At 41.6% G+C, this 23457-nt stretch overlaps 1 protein-coding gene across 1 annotated transcript in view; it reads right to left on the bottom strand.

The window, feature by feature from the left end:
• Window positions 1–10234: 10234 nt before the first annotated feature.
• Window positions 10235–23457, bottom strand: part of LOC117010458 (methylthioadenosine phosphorylase) — a 40172-nt gene continuing 26949 nt past the window's right edge. The window contains exons 5-8 of the mRNA XM_033084946.1: window positions 23099–23201; window positions 18978–19217; window positions 18328–18450; window positions 10235–11049 (exon numbers count right to left, since the gene is read on the bottom strand). Coding sequence (XP_032940837.1) covers window positions 11011–11049; window positions 18328–18450; window positions 18978–19217; window positions 23099–23201 — 505 coding nt within the window. The 3' untranslated portion in view covers window positions 10235–11010. The remainder of the gene's footprint in view (window positions 11050–18327; window positions 18451–18977; window positions 19218–23098; window positions 23202–23457) is intronic.

Raw genomic sequence — 23457 nt, forward strand, 5'->3', positions numbered from 1 at the left:
CCGGGGCGCCCTGCTTGAGGCTGCGATCATCCGCGATCCTTCGCAGCCCTGCAGGCGGTCTCGCCCGCGGGTGAGCGGATCCACCTCTACCTCCGGGAGCCGCGGGGGGATGCGGTGGCGCCCGCCCCGCCGGAGGAGAGCGCGGCCCGGGCGGGCAGGAGGGGGAGGGGATGCAAGGGGCGGCCGCTGCCCTCGGGAAAGGAGGAGCTGGGTGGCAGAAGCGGGCGAGACGGCAGCCAGGGCAGGCTCCGTGCGGCTCCGGCCGGCGGGCGCCATGGAGGGGTCCCTCCGGAGCGATGGCGACCGCCTGTGCAGCGCCGCCGCCCGCGGGGACCACGAAGAGGTGAGGAGGCTGCTGGACGCAGGCGTGGATCCCAACGGAACCAACGCCTTTGGGAGAACCCCACTCCAGGTACGGAGCACAGCGGAGGGGGGGTAGCTGGATGGGGGGCAAGGGGGAAGCTGTGCTCTACCACGTCGGCGGGGGAGGGTGGGTATTTCGTGTTTAGAAGTTTTTATTGTTATGATCGGAACCGTACTCCAGCCGCAGCTGGAGCTGAATTGAAAAGGTCCCTTTACTTTTTACTGAGACCTGCCGTCCTGAAAACACAAAATGGAGCTAAGTGGGGAACCGCTGGCAGCAAACGAATTTTTCTAGGGGGTACTCAAAAGGAGAAGTAGGACTGCAAAATCCGCTTCCAGATAACCTATCCAGATAGGTTGAGGGAATGATCTGCACTTCGAGCAAATGTCTCGATTTTAAAAATACAGCCCGAACAGGTCTTTTTTTTTTCCTAAGGAAATCGAAGTGGTGTCCCTTTCTAGTATATTCACTAACAAAGAATCTAGAAACTGTACTGGACAAATTATAACTCAAATTGTAACTTGATACTAGGTATATAGTAGTATTCACCTCTTTTTTTTCTTTAACTAGTAGTAATTTTAATATTTTCTATCCATCGATAGTGGCAGTATTTATTGATTTATGTTAAAAGTACCAGGTACCGGTATGTAGAGCTGCTTTCCATGCACTTTGAGAGTTAAAAGTGTGTTATATTAATCGGCATACTTGACTAGACACTTTTAAAATGTTTAATGATTAATATGCTGTGATTTAAACTAGAGTTGTGTATCTCACAGATTCTTCGAGTTGTTATTTTAAAATATATTTAATGATTAATCCGCTGAGCAGCCATTTGGACCTTGCACTTTACATAAAAAATGAAATATTTTTCTGAAGTAGATTACCAAGAAAGACTCTCAGAAAGTTATTAGTTTTATTTCTGTTTTCTGTTCAAATTACAGATGAAAAGAATCTCCAAACTTTTATAAACTATCTCTTTCCTTTCCTCATTACAGAAGAAGTTCTCTTTCTCTGGTCAGCAACTTGCAAAATGGCTGATATTTTTTTTTTCTTTCTGGAAAGGACTGATATCGGGAATTTATCTATTACGACATTTATAAGTATTTTCACACTTTCACTATAAATAAACCAAATTATCTGAAGTGCACAAACCAAAGTCCCGAGGGAAAAAAAAAAGATAGAAAAACCTACTGTCTTAAGATCTTTTACAAATGTTAAGTTGCAATTTATGATGGTTAAAATTCCATTGAAAATGACCAGGCAGTAAGGGAAGTAAAAATCCATGTGCAAATTTATTTTGGTTTATGGTTGATTGCTTTTTTTTCCCTGAGTTTTGTTCAATCGTGTATTGTTAAACATTGCCAAAAGTTTCTGCTATTTGCAGAAAAGCAGCACGTCATCAGGAATTTGCCATTTAGGCACAAAACATCGTTATAAATTTTCCATCAATTAAGTTTTGTGTATTGCTTGTGAGCACATCTTCAGCTGCTCTCACAGGTCTGAGAAAATGGCAGAGCTGAAGGAGGAAAAAAAAAAAAAAAAAGAAAAGAAAAATTATCTTGGTCCGAAATTCGGGAATGGAAAAATCCCAAATATACACACCGAAATAGGCCACACCCAGCTGCATTGCCCCATTACTGTGCTGACCGTTGATAAATCGATAATGCATTCTAAGTGACAGCAACCTTAATGCAAAAACCCTCAGGGTTGTCACAAGATAAATGGTGTGTATATATAGCATACAAATATTTACAATTTCTTTATGTGTATAAATATATTTAGTGTATTTTTAATATGTATGTCTAAATATATTTATAATATATATTTATTATGTAATAAATCACATAAGCGGTATCTATATCTATATCACATAGCTGCGTCCGTATCTGCTTATAAACGTGTGTGTACGTAAAAATGCCTATACACACACACCACAAGTACCATTCATAACACGGTGTATATAAATGGTATAAATGTGATGCAGAACAAACACATGTGTTGTACCTAGTCTGGAAACCACTAGCTAATGTTTTTAATTTATCATCTAATCATAGACTATCTCGAATTGGAAGAGACCCTTACGGATAATCGCAAACGGTTGTCACAATACACGCAGGTCGCGATCACAAGTAGCTGACCTAACAGAACTACGCCCCAAAAGAGACACCCCCGCCAGCCCGGCTCCCCCCGCACCGTCTGCGGAGGAGGCGCCCGGCGGTGCTCGGTGCGGGCGGGCGCTGACGCTGTCTCTCCCCGCAGGTGATGATGCTGGGCAGCCCGCGGGTGGCCGAGCTGCTGCTGCGGCGCGGAGCCGATCCCAACCGCCCGGACCCGCACACCGGCTGCCTCCCGGTGCACGACGCGGCCCGCGCCGGCTTTCTGGAGACGCTGGCGGCGCTGCACCGGGCCGGGGCGCGCCTCGACCTGCCCGACGGCCGCGGCCGCCTGCCCCTGGACGTGGCGGCCGGGGGCCCGGATGGAGCGGTGGGGCGGTACCTGCGCCATCCGCCGCCTCTCCCGGGAGCCGAGAAGGGGGGCCCCGAGAAGGCTGTGCGCTGACGTCCCCGCTGTCCCGCCGAGTCCTTGCGCCCTCGCCCCCTGCAGCCCACCTCCCTGTCCGCGAGTGTCCCCGCCGCCGAGTCACCAGCGAGACATCGCGGCTGGTGGCGCTCCCCATGTCCGACTGCTGGAAAAAGTCCTTTCTCCCGTTGTCTCCAGGGCTCCTCCCGTGCGTCCCGGGCACCCCGGCTTCCGCTTGCGCGAGAAGACATATGCTGACATGTTGCCAATTTCCTGAGAAAAAGATGAAAAAAATTCCAAAACACAATCAAAAGTAGAGCTCCTACTTCTTCCTCTCATGCTCTCCGGAGGGCAGAGCACAAGCAGCAGACGGTTCTTTCGTGCTCTAGGGGAAAAAAAAAAAATTAAATGTTCGTCTTCCTCCCCCTTTTTTTTTTTTACAGTAAAGCTTCTTAGAGAAATGAAAACGTTGTTTCCCTTACTGTCTTGCTCACTGCCCTGCCAGGCTTTGTATTTTAGTTATTTCTTGAGATCCTTTTATGTTCTCACACTAGGAAATAGTGAACACCTAAGCCATCTAATTAAAAAATCGAATTAATCCCCAAATCTTCTCGCCTCACCAGCCCACTCAACATACAGTTTTAACACCGAGATATAACAGTGATTGAATGGTAAAAATGTTTACGCTGATCAGCGTTACAGTTTGGGAACCACACTTTGTGTAGATGTCTTCACGGAAATTCGCGCAAGAAAACAATTGGCAATCAATTAGTTACTACAACGTTTTTTGCATTTGGATACCCCATTTGCTCAGAAGATCTGGACAACGAGCTTCTTATTTTTAAGACAGCCTTTCGGATCTCTAAACCAGGTATTTGGAAACAATAACAAATGACCGAGTTTGGTTATAAATCTGAATCATTACACACTTTTTGGTTTTTGTTTTCTGTTTTTTCTTTGTAATTTCTACAATCTACCCGATGTTCTCACCACTTACATGTGATGAAACATCTGCTATTATTTAGTAATAAAGCTTGAAAAATTTTGGCTTAAAAATAATTCACTCTTTAATGGTTCTGAATGCAGCGCTACTTAGTTGGGCGGTGTTATTTCTTTCAGCTTAGTTCGTTGCTTTCAATTTTTGTTTGTGTGTCTGCCTAAATAAATATGGATGCACACAGCACAATCACGCAGATCGGATAACACGAGTTTTATAGGTATGCATTATTTAAGCAGGTACATACACAAGTTAAAAATACGCAAATCGTTTATTTCTCTATTGAAAACAACACTTGGAAGTGCAAAAAGAAAGCTCACCTGCACTTTGTACCTTGGCTTAACTTTATGATCTATTTTTAAAAGTGGGGCGGGATTTTCTTTGGTTAGAGCACAGGTCCGGAAGCAGAGCCAGACCCATTTCCTTACAATATAAGCATGAATAGGGAATCACTCTCTTCACAAACAAACAAACAAACAAACAAACAAACAAACAAACAAACAAACAAACATGTTTCTTTGGGGGAAAAATGGACAGCGAGCCCCATCAGAGAGGATGCTTATATGGGGCAGAGAGGATGGGATAAGTGGGACTCAGTGATGCTTGTGGATCCCTTTCTAACTCAGAATAGCGTGTAATTCTGTGAATAAGCTTTTCGTTTTCTCTCCCGACTCTCCGGGCGAGCGGGAGCCCCGTTCAGCCGCTCGATCTGGGGCTTGAGGACGGGTGTTTGGCAGAGCTCGACTGGCGTGGCGGGGCGCCGACCATCCATTCACACCTCATCCATCCCAGCCTCTGGGCTCGCTGTCCCGGTCCCTGCCGCCGGCCCTCCTGCCTGCATGCAGCCCACCCCGTGGGAAGGAGGGCGAGAACTCCGGGAAGTCCCCTCCGAAACATGGCAGTGGGAGTAGCTTTCACACCGGGATGCCCACGGGGTTTTCACCAGCCTCTCCCCATTCGGGAAAGCTATGACAGGAGAGTAACCTTCCCAGAGGCTTTGGCTTCAGAGCTGCCAAAATTTCCTTGGAAAGTTGGCTGAAGAGGATGGAGAATTCTAGGCATGGAGTTATGTATGGTGATTTCAGAGGTTGTGTAAGTGTGGTTCATTCTTTGGACAAGGAGCCAGCAGTGCTGTGTGATACAAAAGAGCATACTAAATTGTTGTGAATACCAGCACCTGAATAACCTGATAAAGTATTTTTCAATTCTCTGCCAAACTTTAATAAAATACCTTCAGGTAATAACACTTAGAAAAACAGTTTGCTATTATACACTATGAAAAATGACTCTTGTAGAACAGGACTCCTGAGCTTTACAACAGACAACATCCCCTCCAAATTCACCCAGGTTTATTGTGTCTGAGAGTTCACAGGCTTTACATCTTTTGTTCAAAGTCTTTGAAAGCTTCAGAGAAAACAGAAAAAACAAAAAGTGTTTTAGAAATTGAAGTTATCCCCCCACCTTGCCTGGAAAAAAGGTGTGGAAATAACATTAACTTCATTGCCTACTTACACAGAAAATAAGCCTCATGTACCATAAATCTCAGGAAGAAAATGGAAATGCTGGAGAGGGAACCTCTGAAGACATCTGTGTCTCCTAAGTGCCCTGGTGCAGCAATCACTCCCAGGGAAGAGATGATATACCTAATTTACCTACTCATTTAATTATTTTTCAATCAGATTTCAACCAATCCTAAACTAACACTGACTAAAGTAATTAAACTTCCCCCCCCTAAACTCACAGGAAAAAGAGGCAGAAGTACTTTAAAATACTGTATGAACAGAAGACAGAACACTCTTTGCCTTTGTGGAATTGTCCCCAGAGGACCAATGTCTCCACATTCCTGTCTCTTACTATGTATTTCTAAGCATCTTTATGCTTTTAGTAGAAACACTTGCAAAGAAAGCATTTCTGTGCTGGAGAAAGTCCAAGAAGGCACAGTGAAAGGAGATGTGGACCTCAGGAGTTGAAAAACAAGAATCTTGCAACTAAAGGTGTCAGTCAGGCTGCCTCCCAGAAAGGTACACAGATGACAGCGACTGGATCTGGTACTGCTCTTGTTACCGAGTATTATTTCAGGATTGAGAGTGGGCTGTGAGAAGCCCTGTTAACACCTGTAGGACCAAGGGGACAAAACATCTATGGTTTAGCTGACACATCAGCTGAGGTTATAGCTTCAGAAATACCCTACTTCCCCCCACCAGATTCAGCTTTTGCTCCCATTGGTGTAGTCACTCCTTGCGTTCAGGAAGCAGCCTCCACTCCAGCATGGTTTCTAAATAGAAACATTCTTACTCGAGGAGCTGAGTGGCAATCTAGAACATGAGACTTTGACCTCCCAGGTGGGAAAAGTTCCAGCATGAGCACCTATTTCTCTCCATGGTACTGGTGGTTGACAGATAAGAAAACAGGCATGCTGATAGCTGGGAGGAAGGTATTCAGAATGGGAGAAAAAACACAGGTGCAGCTCAAGAAAGAGGTGCCTGGAGAAAGCAGAGACAAACACAGCTGCCTGTGCCTGAAAGGATGCACCAGGGACACTCAACCCTACCCACTCCATGTCTGTCTAGGTCAATGGTTTTGTTTGGCTTCCCAACACTCTAGGGGTGTTCTCTTCGACCCAAAGTTGAGACAGCATTCAAGCCACACATATCAGTAATTTTAGGACAATTTTGCTGGAGAATGAGAAGCAGACCTGGAAAACTCAAGGTAAAATTCCATTTTATTAAGCTTTCCATGGTTCTAATCCATTTTGCATGACATGTAATTTACTCACAGAGAAGCTACTTAATTTGCTTCAGTGCTCCCGGTTTAGGTACCAGTGAAATAACCAGTGTTTAGAAGAGGCTTTAAAGTGGTCTGTGAAACATACACATAGAAAACAGAGAGATTTCTTGCAGAAAGCTTTGTTAATTTTTCTAGGAGACAGCATTTGGTGTAATAGATGTTAGCGTAAAACCAGAAGTGTATAACTTGTCATACATAACGACCTGAAACCATGAAGTCTCTGTAAGACGAACAATGATATCAGCCAAACTTGGAGGGCATACTTTGGAACCTGGGATATTTGAAAGCCAGGTAAAGCCACAATTTACCATCCTATATCCTGATAAGCCATTTACCAGACCAAGTCGCAATTTTCTAAGAGCCTCAAATTAGTACTTGCTAACACTGATTCTGATGTTATGATATAGAAGCACCAGATCCAAATCCTTCACAGCAAATGGACTGAATAACAGTTGCCAAAAAAAAAAAAAATTGTCATGGAGAGACACTCAAACTGAAGTGTGGTGACTTTTATCAGTGAAGTCCTCTGCCCATCACTGTCTCATTATTGTGAAATCAGACACATTCTGAGTCCAAGAAGGGGCAATCGTTCTTTGTTGCAATGTTTACTACATTTTAATTATGCAATAGATACAATTCGTATCTTCTTCCTATCACACCTGCAGCCCTGCCTACAATAAATACAGTTCTTATGACTGTTTAGAAAGACAATTAAAATCACTTATATTTGGTCCTATCTTTACAGAATTAAACATTATCCTATGCTTTTACTGCCAGTTACCATATCTGTCTGTAGTCCTATGGATAAATTACTTGCAATGCATTTCAGAGCATAAAACATACACTGAACTTTGCAAAAAACCACACTACACACTACCAGAGTTTTACAAACTATACACAAATTCTGCACAAGATACTGTTAGTTACCAAGCCTGTGTTGACGGAGCAAGTGGGTATCACAGAAAGGTTTCCAGCCCAAACCATCAGCAACAGATAGCTCAAGTACCCACCATGGCAGGGACACCTTTCACTAGTCTTGGCTGATCAGAACTCTGTCTACCTGATTCTCAATACTTCCAAAGATATCCATAACTTCTCTGAGCAACTTGTTTCACTGTCTGAGCAGCCTCATCATAAAAACCATTTTTATATCCAATCTAAATATACCCACTTTGAGTTCAAAACTGTTGCCCTTTGTCCTGTAACGACAGGCTGTGGTGAAACATCTCTATCTTCCTTATAAGCTCCCTCTGTGTTCTGAAAGGCCACTGTAAGGTCTCCCTAGAGCCTTTTCCTCTCCAGTCTGAACAAACCCAACTCTCTCAGCCTGTCCTCTTCCGAGGGGTGCTTCATCCTTCTGATCATCTTTGTGGCCCTCTGCTGGACTTGCTCAAACGTATCTTTCTTACAGAGGACCCCAAAGCTGGATGCAATACAATAGAGCAGAGGGGCATAATCACCTCCCTCAATCTGCTTTTGATGCAGCCCAGAATGCAGTTGAACTGTGAGTGCACTTTGCTGGTCCTTGTTCTACTTTTCATCCACCAGCACCCCGAAGTCCTTCTCCTCAACAAGGCTGATCTCAACCACCTTCATCTCAAGTTAATTGCAGCACTCTCTGCTTGGCCTTGTTGAACTTGGGTCCCGCTCCTTGAACCTGCCAAGGACCTTCTAGATGGCATTCCTTCCCTCACTCACCACTCAGCTTGGTGCTTTTGCCTTCCACAAACTCAATCCCACTATCTTACTTAATTGAGAAAAATACTACAGTACTGGTCCTAGACCTGTGAGGAAAGCCACCTGTTCCTGGTTTCCACTTGGACACTGAGCTATTGACTGTAACTTCAGATGCAGACATCCTTACCTAGTGTTCTCACCTAGCCTTGCATATGAAGAATTTGTAACAGAAATGTATAGAAGAACCCACTACCTATGGGCCTGCTCTGTGCCACTCTCCTGTGACACTAAGTACCCAGTATATAAACCAAAAAAATTGAGCATAACAATACCATTACATGTCACTATAAAAAGTGAAGCCCAAAGGAACTGAAAATCGACTGAAAAAACTTTTTCTTAGACCACTCAGATATGAATTTCCTGGCTCTGATCCATTTCACCAAAAGTACCTATGGAAAAAAGATAAAAAAGGAAACCATTCTTAAGGCCAGATACATGATTTGGGATAGTGGAAGGTAATGAAAGCTATGTTCAAGCTCTGGCTCCTGCAATCTAAGTTCTCAAAAAAACCCAGGAAATATAGAAAATTGGTTAAGCTGGTTTCCCCAGTATGCAAAAAACACCTCTACTGGTTTTGCTAGGAAGAATACATCCAGATCTAAAGGCTTTCACAGCAGGAAACTGGGTGTCTTACAGAAAAAGACAAGAAAGCTAAAATGCTTGTGTACTTGTTTTCCTCTTATTTCCCTTTTGATTAGTATTTTTTTAACACTACTATGAGGATCCTTACCGTTCATGTTTCTGATCTTTTTCTTACATTCTGATCCACTTCTGCCACAGAAATCCCTGCTGTTCAGAGACTTAGAACCTAAAGTTCTGAACAGCATAGTATTTTCTAAAAAGTGTCTTTCTGAAAGTGTTGTTTACAAGGTATCATCACCAACCTGTTCCATGAATGGCAAAAATCATTGTGAGACTAATGTCTAGAAGTAAATATAACCCCCCCTCCAATTTCCACACATCTTGGAGAAGCATACGTTTCATTTGTTTTATTTACTAGACAAGAAGCAGCAGATTATTTTATTAAAATAAAACTGTATTAAAAAATTGAAATGCATACATTCAAACCACTTGAGTACATTCACCACTTAATACAGGAACTAAAATTGGAGCTGCTCAATGAGGCGGAAAATGGCCAGTAGAGTGCTTGGGACACTGTCAGCAAAGTACAGTAATTTCATGATTATAAGCTGCACCTGATTATAAACCACATGTCTGGGTGTTGGTAGCATTTTGTTCTTTGGCCATATATAAGCCGCACTGGAGTATAAGCCGCACTTTCATTCGCAGCGAGGATCTGCGTGCAACGAAGTAATGGATTAGTAACAATTGCGCGATCACAGGGTTTACTGGCAGGTGCTCAATTTACAAACATTTTTCATGGATTAGGGTAGCCTTTAAATGCAGCCTAAATCACTCACTTTTATTAAACCTGCTGGCTCCGCTCTCGCTCAGGTGAGGGGAGGGTGTGCCCCAGGGGGGTGAGGACAGTGGGGCTGGGCAGGCTGGGGACCTGCTGCCCCAGGCTGTTGGAGGCAGCGGGGGTCACAGGCGGGAAAGTTTGCTGGTGAGTGGCAGAGCCCCCTTGAGCACGGCACCGGGTGGGCCCTGCAGCTCACCAGCCGGGCCGGTGCCCTGCCCCGGGCGCTATGCGACAGTGGGCGGGTGCGCGGAGCCTGGGCCCACCGGTGTCAGGGGCTGTGAGCCTGGCGGAGCCGCCCGGAGGGGCCCTGCGGACAGAGGTGCCACTGCCCGGCTGCTGCGGGCTTGCACTTCTGGGTTGGGAAATTTCTGAACTTTGTTCATATATTGGCCACTCCTGAGTGTAAGCCGCACTTCCGGGTTGGGACCAAAATTTTAGTCAAAATGGTGCGGTTTATAATTGTGAAATTACTGTACTTTTTTTGTACAGATCTGTAAGTCACATAAGTACATCTTCAGGCACAAATTTGGTTTAGGCATTACTTCAGTCTCCAACACTAACTCATTACACAACTGCTGCTGTGACAGAACCACCACAATTATTAAACGATGTCTTGTAGCACACAAAACAAATATACTGATTTAAAAAAAATCACTGTAATAAAAATATGGATAATTTATAAAAATAGTATAATTTTGATTTGAAATTGTTTGTTCAGTTTTTCTGCAATGTTTCTGTTATCTTTCTGAAGTTAATTGTAACCATGTGCCTTTTTGAAGGAAAAGATGGGAGGTAGAAACAGCAACATAAATAGCCTGTGAATATGCTTTCTTGTATCTTATTTTGTGAAACTGCAAAAAAAATATTACTTAGACTTTCCTTTCTACCATCACTTAAAAGGTACCACTGATTAGAGGACTTATTTTCTCTGACCATTGTTGGATACATTTTATCAGTAGGGCTATTTATAGTTGAAAGCATAATCAAAACTTAATTTTAACCATCTTGTATGTGATCAAACTGACAAAGATTTTAACAGCAGCCTTACACATGGTCACTGGTCAATGTTTAGTCCATTCTTTTACGTTTGTAATATTTTTTGAAGATATTGTAACCTCTGAAAGTTCAAAAGTGATCCACTCTTCCGTGAAAGGCCTGAAACTTCAAGGTCCATCCAGGTTGTTACTGCTTTGGTAGGATGACTGAGCACTGCACCGTTGTCTGAAATACAAAGTCACAGGAGATAAATGCTTCTTTTGCCAAGGCAGAGAGAATTACTTTTCATTGTAAAGGTAGACTATGTAGGTTCCATTTTGGTTACAAACAAGTGTAACTCATTTCATGTGCATAGTATTTTCAACTTTTTCCAACACACAGAAGTCAATATAATTACAAGGAAAGCATACACACACAAGAAGTTTTCATTACAACTTTTGCAAAGCTATGTTATCAGCTTATTGGAATGCAGAAAAACAGCAATATTGCAAAGATACAAAAAATAATGGTGTTTGGGCACACAGACTACAAATGAAAAATCACACAACACGCTTTCTGTGACTTCTACATGACTTTCCATCAATTCTGAAGTACAGCTATCAAAAACAGAAACCAGTCAGATGGCACTGATGTGAGTGAATGAAATACTCAAGTTATGAAGGGTCAAGCAACTTTGACACTAGCCACATTCAAGGGCAGGGTCTCAGAAACATTTTAATCTCAGCTTTTGTGAAAAGTCCTTGGTCTGCAAGTACCTCTGCATGTAGACCAATGCAACTACAGTTGAAGTGAACCCTTGATGAATTTTCCTCCTCCGCTTTACTCACCTGAGTCAATACATTCTGATCACATATGTACATTCACTGATTTCACTGAGATACTTTTTGAGGAAGAAAATTGATCCAAAATATTTACAAGATTAGAGTTCTATATACAGAACTTCGGAATGCAAGTTTCAGTTTGAGATAGACTAGAAAAAAATGACTGAACAAATACCAAACTTTATGCCCTTCAACTTGCTACCTGTCAAATCACATAAATGCCCAAGCTACTCCCTGATGAAGTGTATTGAAACACATCTATGGTTGCCTTACCTAATCTAAACTACTCTAGAGTATTCACTTACCACAACCCTCAAAATACAGCATTATTCCTTGTACCAGAGATCCGACAAGCACTATTTCTCACAGGCTAGCATAGAAGTTCAAGAAAAAGGCAGGTAGTACCAGCAGGCTTCCCCACAGAGCCAAGAAATTAACCTGAGAAGCACTCACAAGAGCTCTGACACTTTACCACAAGTTGATCTTATAGTCACACTGTAAAAAAAAAATCAATTCTAATAGGACATTCCTTTCATCATTATAGTGCAGGAGAGATTACAGATAGTATAGGAGAGATTCTCTCCTGATACTCATGGGGTTAAACCTTATTGTAATAAAGGTACAGAGCTCAACTCTCAGTTACGATGAGCTAAAATTCTTTTCAACAGGACAGGTTTTTTCTAATACTTTTCCTGGCAAAGACAAAAAAAGGTCTACTTTATCAGTTCCTACATGAAATTGTCTGCTCTCACCAACTCATGTACTTCATGGGCAATAAGCCCCTGTTTTATATGATAAGTTTTTGTTATCAATGCATTGGTTGCAGTTCTTGTTGCCTCTCTTCCAATTGTCAACTACAGACAAGCTCCCATTGTCCTAAAAGCATCCCTAACACATGCACTTCCATCTGGGTTCTCTCTTTATTGCTTGTTTCTGCTTCTAACCCTTGAACGCCGAACTTTTGCATTAGAGCTGTTTCCTGTTCTTTCAAGGTCTCTCTGTAGATTGGTACAGAACTTGGAGAATGCTGCCTTTAAAGATCTGCCAACTTTCTGGAGCTCCTTGACTCTTCAGAGCTGTTTCCTATGAGATTATACATACTAGTTCATTGATTAAAAACAAGTATGCTCACCTGAATGTCAGGAACTGTACTGTTAATTGCCTTACTTGCTCCTCATAGGATATTGAATGCCACAATTTCATGATGATTACAGTAACAACTGCCAGTAATTATCACTTCACTAAACAACTCTTCTTAGTCAACAGCATATCCAGCTGTATATTACCCATGACTGATCAGCCTATCCATAAATTTCCTCGACACCAACCAGAAGTCACTTGCATCACTGCAATCAACAGCATCATCTGCAATTTCCTGACATATGACATAAATACCAAGTGGTCATACCCAGTTCTGAAAGAGTGAGTGCACTATCCTGACACTGGAAAATGATATCTTTACAGCAAGAAAGCCATGAAATACTGGCATAAAGACATCTTACATAGTTAAAAAATAGTAACTTGCAAAGTACACTTACACTCACTGACATATCACAGAATAAATGATACATGAAAGAAAGGCAACGGCAAGCAGCTTATTCTTTATCAAAAAAACAGACATTTTGTTTCAACACTTCAGTCTTTCCTAAAGACTTCAGTGAGATTTAGAGGTGACACCATTGGCATGTGTGTTGATCTGGGATGAATACCTCCAAGGAAGGAGACAGAGAAATACAGGTGGATGGAGAATGACAGCACACTTTCTTCTGACAGGTGAAGTTCCTCCTGTCATAGCAGCCAGATTACAGATCTTGGAAAAGGAAAGTAGCTTCTGTGTAGAGCTTTACTGTTGCACATGCTTCTCCAACACTAGAACAGACATTTGCAAATGCCCACTTGAGAAGCACAGCTGTGGCTTGGATATATGCTGTCACTGATAGTAGTGCACCAGCTGCAGTCTTACTCAGCTTGCTCCCTCTCTGTGCTCCTTAACACATTTCCACAGGGCATGCAAGAGGTGCTGCCTTCAAGCTCCAGGAAAAGGTGCCTCCAAAACAGATCAGTTCAAAAAACTCCACCATCTGGCCTTCCAAACTCCCACCCTAAAATATACTGAAGTACACTACAAGACAATATTTTAAAAAACTCTTTCCGGTTCAATTACACACTTGTGCAGAGGCACATACATGTACCTTTCTCTTTGCTTCCATGCAAAATTGCCTCTCTCATTTATTAACAGCAATCCTTCATCTGCTTTACCACCATCAAATCCCCCGAAAAGGAACATTTTTAGCCTTTCCTGATGTTCCTGTGTAAAATTAAAGGAAGCCACCAAAGCTTCTGGAGCTTCAGAATTTCTCACTATTCCAGAGTTCTTGTACTACCTAGTCATTAACACTTGTGACTCCTACTTTCTTGAGATAAAATTTCAATCCCCACTGCCTGTTTCCAGCTCTTCCAGTGCCTTCAGATCAATTCCCTTTCTCAGTACACTAACACTCAAACCTATCTGCAAAGAACATAAACACCTAAGAATTGCAAGTGAAACTATCTCAATATTCATAACTGGTATGAGGCAGTAAATATTTAAGAGAAAAAGTATTCAGAAGCACCATTAGGATGGAGTGACTCTTCCTCTCGTGCATCACATTTTCTTCTTTCAGCAAAGAGTACTTAGGGGACTGAGATGGAAGAAACACTTGACAATGAACTGAAAGAAGAGTTGGTGTTCGTTAAAAGGGAATATCGCAAATGTAGTTCTCCAGTGCCAGCTATTTCACTCCCAATGAAGATTCAAGATAATCCCGCAAAGGAACACAAGAGGACAGTGCTCACTGAAGTATGCCTGCCAGAAAACGTGGCAGATTCATCAGTACTTTAGCAGCATAATAGACTTGGGAATCATTCCCTTTCATGTCAGTATAAAAAAATGCCTGAGGAATACCTAGCACACTTTACATTATTTGTTCAAACTCTGAGTTTGCTGTATAGCTAGGCATCTGTACTAAAAAGTGCAGTCCCATCCTCTGAAAATATTTTCTGTGATTAGAGGGAAAAAGCAATAGTGATGTTGTTGCCTCGCTTATCCATCCATGATACAACTTCCTAATGAATGCAAAAGGGAAAGGAAAAAGTCAGTTACTATAGAGGTATAGAGGGAATATTAAAATAACTGTTTCAGATAATCAGGTGAGTAAGATTCATAAAGATAACTCAGGCACTGCTAATGAAAAGTAGGTTTTTCAGTACAGAATTGCCAAAAGACTAATTTCAATAATTTGGGTTAGAATTCTACAAACCTGACCTGGCCATTTATGCTTTAAAAGTGTCCAAGGTGAATTTTACTAAATACGTTCCCTTCATGTCATGGACTAAATTAGAGATGAGAATCATTGGTGTGAAGTATTGGTTTTGCAAGGCCTGCTTTTTGGTAACAAGGGGCTAGAGGGGTGGCCTCTGTGAGAAGATGCTGGAAGCTTCTTTCATGCCCAGCAGAGCCAGTTCTGATGGCTCCAAAGACAGATGTGCTGCTGGCCAAGGCTGGGCCAATTGAAAATCAGGGTAACGTCTCTGTGATAATAGATTTAAGAAGAATTCAAAACAGAAAGGGCTTGTGCAGTTGTAATTGCAACCAGAGAAGACTGGAGTAAGAATATGTGAGAAGAACAACTCAGCAGACACCAAGTTCAGTGGAGAAGGAGGGGCAGGAGCTGCTTCAGCCACTGGAGCTGAGATTCCCCTGGAGCCCGTGGCGCAGCTCATGGTGAAGCAGCTGTGCCCCTGCAGCACATGGGGATCCATGGGGGATGCAGAGATCCATCCACAGCCCAAGGAGCAGCCCCATGCTGGAACAGGTGGATGCCTGGAGGAGTCTGTGACCCTGTGGGAGACCTGTGGAGAGAGGGGCCCTGCTGCCAGGGTGGAGCAGCCTTTCCTTGGAGGACTGCACCCCATGGAAGAGTGACCCACACCACAGCAGTTTGAGAGGGGCTGGTACCCATGATATGGAGCCATGTCAGAGAAGCCCATGGAGATCTGTCTCCCGTAGGAGGGACCCCAGGGTGCAGCAGGAGAACAACTCCTCTCCCTGAGTAGTGGGAACAGCCTTGTGTGATGAACTGACCATAATCCCCATTCCTTGTCTCCTTGCACTGCTGGAGAAGGAGGCAGAGCTGGAAGAAGAGAGGGGTGGGGGGAAGCTCTTTTTAAGGATTTATTTTACTTCTCATTACCCTGCTCTGATTTTGTTTAGTAATAAATTCAATTAATATCTCTAAGCTGAGCCTGTTTTGCTCATGACAGTATTTAATGAATGATTGTGGTGGTTTTGGTACGGCTTGATTTTTGGTGAGGAGAGAAGAAGCCAGCCATGGAAGTGATTTTCTGTGAGGAGCTGCTAAAAGTTTCCTCTGTGCCTGGTAAAACCAACTGCTGGCTGGCTCTGAGAATAGGTACACTGCTAAGTCAATTAGAAAAGCTGTTAACACCTCTATGATAACGTATTTAAGGACACAAAACCATAGGAATTCTCTATTGTTCCTCTCCTTGGAGAGTTGGTAGCAGGGATCACCGGTACCCTTCCCAGCAGGGCTGCTGGAGCATGCTGTGAGGGGCCATCCCCACACCACAGTTGGTGCAATTGATAGAACATGAGAACAAACAAACCTACCAACACCATTCTCTCACAAATCAGAGAAAAGGGAAAAAATAAAGGCACATGAGGAGCACAACATGGCAACACTAAGGTCGGTGAAAAGGTGCCCCAAATGCTGGAGCTGAGGTTGTTTTGCAAGCCATGGTGAGGATTATAATATAACAAACAGTTTCCCTGTAATTCATGAAGTGCATGGGGGGGATGCAGAATTCACCTGCAGCCCATGAGAAAAGGCTCGCACTGAGGAGTGGATGCTGAAAAACTGTGATCTGGTGCCAGGACTGAACAGAATGAGAGAAAGAACTCTTTGTTCCAGAGATACAGGAAGACGATCCTTGCTTCCAAACTAGAACAACTCATCCTTAAAAGACTAAAATGGCCCATGAAATAAAACTGTGGCAAAACTGTTTGCCTGGGAGGGACTCACATTGCAGCAGGTTGGGTGGGGCTGCTACTCATGAAAATTAGAGTCATGTTGGAGAAGTTCATAGAGAACTGTCTCCTGTGGGAAGGACCCCACGGTATAGCAAAAGAGACTCCTCTCCCTAAGCAAACTGAAGAAAGATTTTTAGAGGTGACAAATAGACAAAATGCCCATATTTTGTCTCCCTGTGCTGTCAGGGAAGGAAAGAAGGGCTGGGGGAGGGAAGGAGATTCTAAAGGTTTAATTGTCATTATATTTTTAAATTCTGTTAATAAATTTTTCTTCATACCTTTCAAAGTTTTGAGCCTATTTTGCCCTTAGGGTGTTTTCTCCTAATCCTTACCTCACTCCATGAGCTTTTAAATTTCTTTCTCTTTCCTCCTCCTCTACTCGACTACAGCAGCAGAGACTGAGTGAATGATTTTTCGTGGGGGCACTGGTGTTTGGCAAGTGTCAAAATTGTAATTTTTGGTGGAGAATGTGGGCAAGCCTGAGGACTTTGAGATAAGGATATTAATTGGGAGAAATAATGGGCATAACAAGCATTAAATCACAAAATTAAGTAAAATAATAGTGAGAAATTTGTATTGTAATTGTAGTGAAAAATCTAGGGGTGGATTTTTTGTGTAATTTTTGACTTTTCTGTTATGTGTAGTGATTATGCCTTAGATTTAGTGCAGAGAATTTTTTGTTCTGTTTAGTTTAGTAGCTTTTTGTTGTTCTAACTAAAGATTATATGTTGAATGTAATTTTGATGATAATTCTTAAATATGTGACTCATAGAGGACAGGGGTGGAATTATCCTCATCTGATTTTGTAAGCAATAAATTCAATTAATATCTCTAAGCTGAGACTGTTTTGCTCATGACAGTATTTGATGAATGATCTCTCCTGGTCCTTATCGCTAACAGTCAAAAAAAGCTTGTTTAGAAGAAGCTGGATAGACATCCAAAATGTTAACACTGTTTTTCCCCTCTTTGTTATAGCCACAAATGAATCTCAAGTATGCCAGTGAAATACAGGTGATAAAAACACAAGTAAACCTGTCTAAGAAAAATTCTGCTTAGGATCTTCCTCATCAATATATTCTGAAATGCTTTTCTTTTCCATATTTTTTCATGCACCTTGGACTTAAAACCTATGGAAAACACAATTCTAGTAATGTCAAACTGGTTATTACTCATACTTTTAAAGACTTTTCATCTTCTACATATTATAGTGAGCATAATGTTTCTGGTTTGGTTCAGTCTTCCATTTGACTCTCCTTTGTGGTAAGATCCAAGATCAGGGTATCATTTGGATACTCACATATATTTGTATCTTATGAAGATCCTATGGTTGATGTCTCATTTCATCAACCATATATAGATATCTGTATTCTTTAACCTTTTCCAAAACTTCTTGTAAAACTGAAGCTAGATCTTGGCAACAAAACTTGCGAGAATCACATAGAATCTGTCTGCCCTTCTTCAATGAATTTGGTTTATTGAAGCATTTACTTTGAAACATCTTAATTTAAGCAATAAATAACACATGTAATATGTGTTATGTGTGCACACACATACACTGTCCCTCGTACTCATCAGCCTCATTTGTATACTTACTTTCAGAGTGTGCAGGGTGTTGGTCCATTCCATGGAGCCTATTTGAGGTATAGCACTAAGGAGTATGCTTGTAGCCTTATTTGCATTCTCTTTCAGCGTCTTTAAAACTTTATCCACTGAAACCTGGAAATACAATACAACTGAGTGGTGTCTCTCAACTTTGATGGCACACATTTTAAACACCCAAATAAATTTTACTCAGAAGTGTAAAATTGAAGCCTTAGAATATCAGTCTTTTTAGATAGTACAAATGTTTTTTCCTCTGTGTGTGTATGGTTTATACTTGTGTATTGCAAACAAATAGAAGAACTAAAGCATATATACTGATTTGCACAGTGCTGCAAAAGAAAAAACACCAGACCAATTACAGGAAGACAAATCAGAAATAACTCATGAGGTTCATACTCACAGACCTCCTGATTCAGACAACAGGAAACAAAAGGTTTGCTACTAGTGAGGCATGCTTATGGATATCAACAAGATAGCAACAACTGACTCCATTTCTAGTTTCACAATCATTCATCAAGCAAACTCAGGGACAGTACCATAATTAAGAACAGATTTAGTACAGTATGTAACCTCTTATCAAAACCTACACATTCTCATCCAAATCCCTCAGGACAACACCAGAGGAAAAAAGTTTCACTCACTGCTTCTTCATGCTCCTTCCAGCAGTCATAATCTGTTGCCATGGCAATAGAAGCATAACTCATTCCAGCTTCCCTTGCAAGAATTACTTCAGGCACTGTAGTCATGTTGATAACATCAGCTCCCCAACTGCGAAACATACAGCTTTCTGCTCGAGAGCTAAAACGTGGGCCTTCAATTGTGATCATTGTCCCCTTGGAATGACACTGGAGTCCCAGCTTCTTGGCAGTGTCAATAAGAACCTGCAAAACATGCCAATGTCAAGGAAAGGAAATAACTCCCCTCATACACTGTTTTTGCATCCCATCAAAAACCTGCACACAAAAGAAGTTAGATTTATACAAAGTAGTCATACTTCATATGACTACAGCTGTCCAAAACCAAAGATGAGTTCTGTTTTCCTCACCCAACAAGAAACATGAACTTGAACTCATCTGATTTTGTTAGTATCAGCTGGATTACTGCTTTCAACGCAGACCAAGAAGACTGGGAAACGGAATGTTTTTGTACATTTAGACTGTGCCTACACTAAAAGCAGAACTGCAGGTAAAAGCATTCCACTGTAAGAGCCAGAGAAAACAGTAGTAAGAAATTTACATTTTGAAAGTAAAAGTCTACAAGCACATTCTTCAAAGAGTACTCTGGGAATGTGTGCAGAAATTATTGCCACATTTTCCCATGCCAGGGGCTGAGTTGTATACTGGACATACAGCATGTCCCATCAGTTATTTTAGTTACGAGAACGTCACATACAACAAGAACCTCCTGACTTTCTCTCTTGGCAGTTGGCCTGAATAATGCTTGCTAATACAGCTGGAGTAAGACACCACCCTAGGTAAATGGGACTAAGATACCCATCACTGTCCTGAGTAGAAAGTGAAAGGAACTTTGATGATATCTATTTAAAACGGCCATCAAAAGAAAAAAAGAAAATATAGAAAACAAAAACACCACCAAAAATGTTGTTAGCCAGGAGGGACCCTCATAACACAGTAGCAGCCAAAAACCTAGACTGACACCACTAGAAGCAACTTCTTAGCATCATGACTTACGCCACGTGGAGTAGCTTTCCTGCAAAACCCTGTGAGAAACCTACACTCAGCACATATAGAATGCAACAAGCAGCAACAGGTCATGGGTGTTACATGACCCTGTGGGGTGCCTTCTCCCTGGCATGTGGAGCAGTGGATTGTGTGGAGCAGCACAAAAACATAAAGCTGGAGTACCCACATCTGCCACTGCAGATGCATGTCAACAGGTAAGTCTGTACTGCGTCTGGGTTGTGGCAACACCTGACACACCAACAGGTTTGAGGAATTGATTGCAAGCAGTCCTGCCGAGAAGGACTTGGGGGCTATGAATGATGAAAAACTCAACATGACCTGGCCCTGTGCACTCACAGCCCGGAAAGCCAACGGGATCCATAGAAGTGAGGGCAGCAGGGGAGGGAGGGGATTCTGTCCCTCTGGTCTGGTCTGGTGAGACCCACCTGGAACCCTGCATCTAGCTCTGGGGTCCTTAATGTAAGAAAGACATGGAACTGTTGAAACAAGTCCAGAGGAGGGCCAAAAAATTGATAAGAGGACTGGAGCACCTCCCCTATGAAGACAGGCTGAGAAAGTTGGGGCTGCTCAGCCTGGAGAAGAGAAGGTTGTGAGGAAACCTCACAGCAATCTTCCAATATCTGAAGGGTTCTACAGGGAAGATGGAGAGGGACCCCTTGTCAGAAACTGTAGTGATAAGACAAGGAATAACTGGTGCAAATTGAAAGAGGGGAAATTTAGGTTAGATATTTAGAGGAAGAAATTTTTTAACATGGGGGTGATGAGACACTTGGACCAGATGCCCAAGGAGGTTGTGGATGCTGCAACACTGGCAGTATTCAAGGCATAGCTGGATAAGACCTGGAGCAACTTGTTCTAGTGGGAGGTAACCCTGCAGATGGCAGTGGCAGTTGGGACTAGATGACCTTTAAGGTCCTTTACAACCCCTTAATGTTCTGTGATTCATTCTGCGCTGTAAGTTGATCTAATGTTAATCACACCTAATATTTTGGTTTATTGATGCCATTAATTCTGAATATAAGTTTAGCTGAATGCCAGTTCATTACATTGTTAATAAATCAACAGACCAATTGACATGATAAAACCACACGTGAGCAGTATTTTTCTGAAAGTCTTTATGAAGTTCCAAGTTTACTGCCTGCAAGATGTTGTGTTGAGTCTCAGTTTCTAAAAGCAGCAGTACCCAAGATACCCTATACATTATTCAAAACTTCTGAGAGAAAGTAAACTCTGTTTAGATTCTCATTTAATTTACAGTGCATAAACCAACTAAAGCAGATAATTTTAATGTATTTGCACAAATGCAATATAATATGAAGGTTTCAGATGTTTAGATGAAAATTTCTTAAATATGTTACATTCATAATTTTGGCTTTTTTATTATTATTGCATTTATCTATGAAATTGCTTTGAATTGGGATAAACAATTTTCAGACATAGTTTCAGGAAAAAAATAAAGTAGCTTTTACCTGGTATTTTCAAATGAAGTGAAAATATTCCTTCTTACTCTCACAAAGAGTTCCAAACCCACATGTTCTTTAAAACGTCTCTTAGGTGGATTAGAATGCACAGGTTAATGAGATAATGATCACATGTCTGTGACTGGGAATTACCTAAATGTTTTTTCACTATTCGAAGAGGCACATTTCCTGCTGGCTTTTCAAAAAATATAAAACCCAGATAACATCTTAACTAGGTAACATCTGAAAGAAAATAAGTCTTGGCATATGTTTGCTGCAGTCTCAGGAAAAATGTCTTATGCATGAGTACTCAGTTTTTAAAAAAAAATTAAATACTGCCAATCACCAAAGTAGTAACACTTTTAAATCTATTTCTTAATAAACTCCTTGCATCTGCTGTGACATGACATTATGCTCACAGTGGAAAGCAACTAAATGCCAACTAATCTTTGGTAAGAGCATGTGGCTAGGCTCTTTTTGTAAGAAAAATGCAAAGTATTTTGCATAATTTACTGCTCAACGAAAGAAGGGCAAAAGCATGCACATGTACTATATGCAGTGGCTTGTATCATAATGAGACTTAAAATATCTTTAGCTTATTATAAAACACTTTGATTCCCAGTATGAATATCTCTAAACCACAGTGTGGTCAGTTAACAGAAATAGCACATAATGACACTGAACCAAATGACAAAAGCAGAATAGCTCAGAAGTCCAAATGTTTGTACATGCTCTGGGTATAAATTGTGCCACCTGCTTCACAATTCAGCTTTGTCTTGATTGCAGAGAGCAGATTCTTAGATGATTATGACTGATTCCGTATGTACTCGCTCTCCTCTGAAGAATGTACTTCCTTGCAGCTACTGATCAGAGTATTCCATAACACCACAAAATATGCAGTTCAATTTTCAACCTTCCTTTTTCAACTTTAGGAATACACTAAGGTGACATATTTAATCAGATACAATCCTCCCAGGAGTTTATAAAGGTGCTGAAAAATAGAAAAGTGTTTCACGCTCTTTAGTCTGAGAAGCCTGGAAATCCTGAAGTGACACAACTGAGAGGAACAACTAAGAATAAAAGGCAAATATAATTTGCCTTGTTTCAACGCTTAACATCCTAAGCCTTGAGTCAGCACCACCACCCACCTCTACAATGCACAAAAGCACAAATGCAATACTGCAATTACTGTGAATGTTTAAGTACTACTCATTTAAATATTTAAGTATGTGGAGTGCCTCTACCACAGTTGCAGCTTTATTGAGAAATAAAATGGAACTAATTTCTAATCCTAAGTGCTTAGTTCACTTTGTTTCTTTCTTGGCTGGTTACTTGATAAATAAAGATCTTTCATCCCGCTATTAACACTCTGGGAAAATCTATGTTGCCAACTGACTTCTGCATACCTCCCTTAGGAGGACAGACACAAGATCTTTCACTTCCCATGCCTTCCAAATGTTACATTCATCCTTAGTACCATGACGTAGCTGAGAAACAGGATAAAGAGATGCATATTGCCTCTATTCTAAGCATGCACAATTAGACCAAAAAAGTGCCATAAAAACAAAATTTCTGAGTACTATTACAGAATTCACTAACCTCTCTGGTTTTGGTGCAGAATGGGTCAGCCATTGAAATATGACATACTCCTGAGAGAGGGGAATGCTGTCCATCATATAAAGTACAATGTCTTTTAGTTGTCCTAGAAAAGCAGAAAACTTGCTTAGAGAGAACAACAGAAAGAGAAAGCAACAAGTTGGTACAAACCAAAAAACATAGCATCCCTGAGACTGGAAGAAAAAATCAGTATGATATTAGTGACCACCTGTAATTATGTTCTGCCTCTGTACAAACCTTTGAGAATTGAGCTGAAAAGTATAAAACTGTTACTCCACTAGTGCATTGTCAATTTATTACGAAAAAATCTTTTGTCAACCAAGACAGTGAAATGCTGATTT

This window comes from Catharus ustulatus, chromosome Z (assembly GCF_009819885.2).
Source record: "Catharus ustulatus isolate bCatUst1 chromosome Z, bCatUst1.pri.v2, whole genome shotgun sequence".
NCBI classification, from domain to species: Eukaryota; Metazoa; Chordata; class Aves; order Passeriformes; family Turdidae; genus Catharus; species Catharus ustulatus.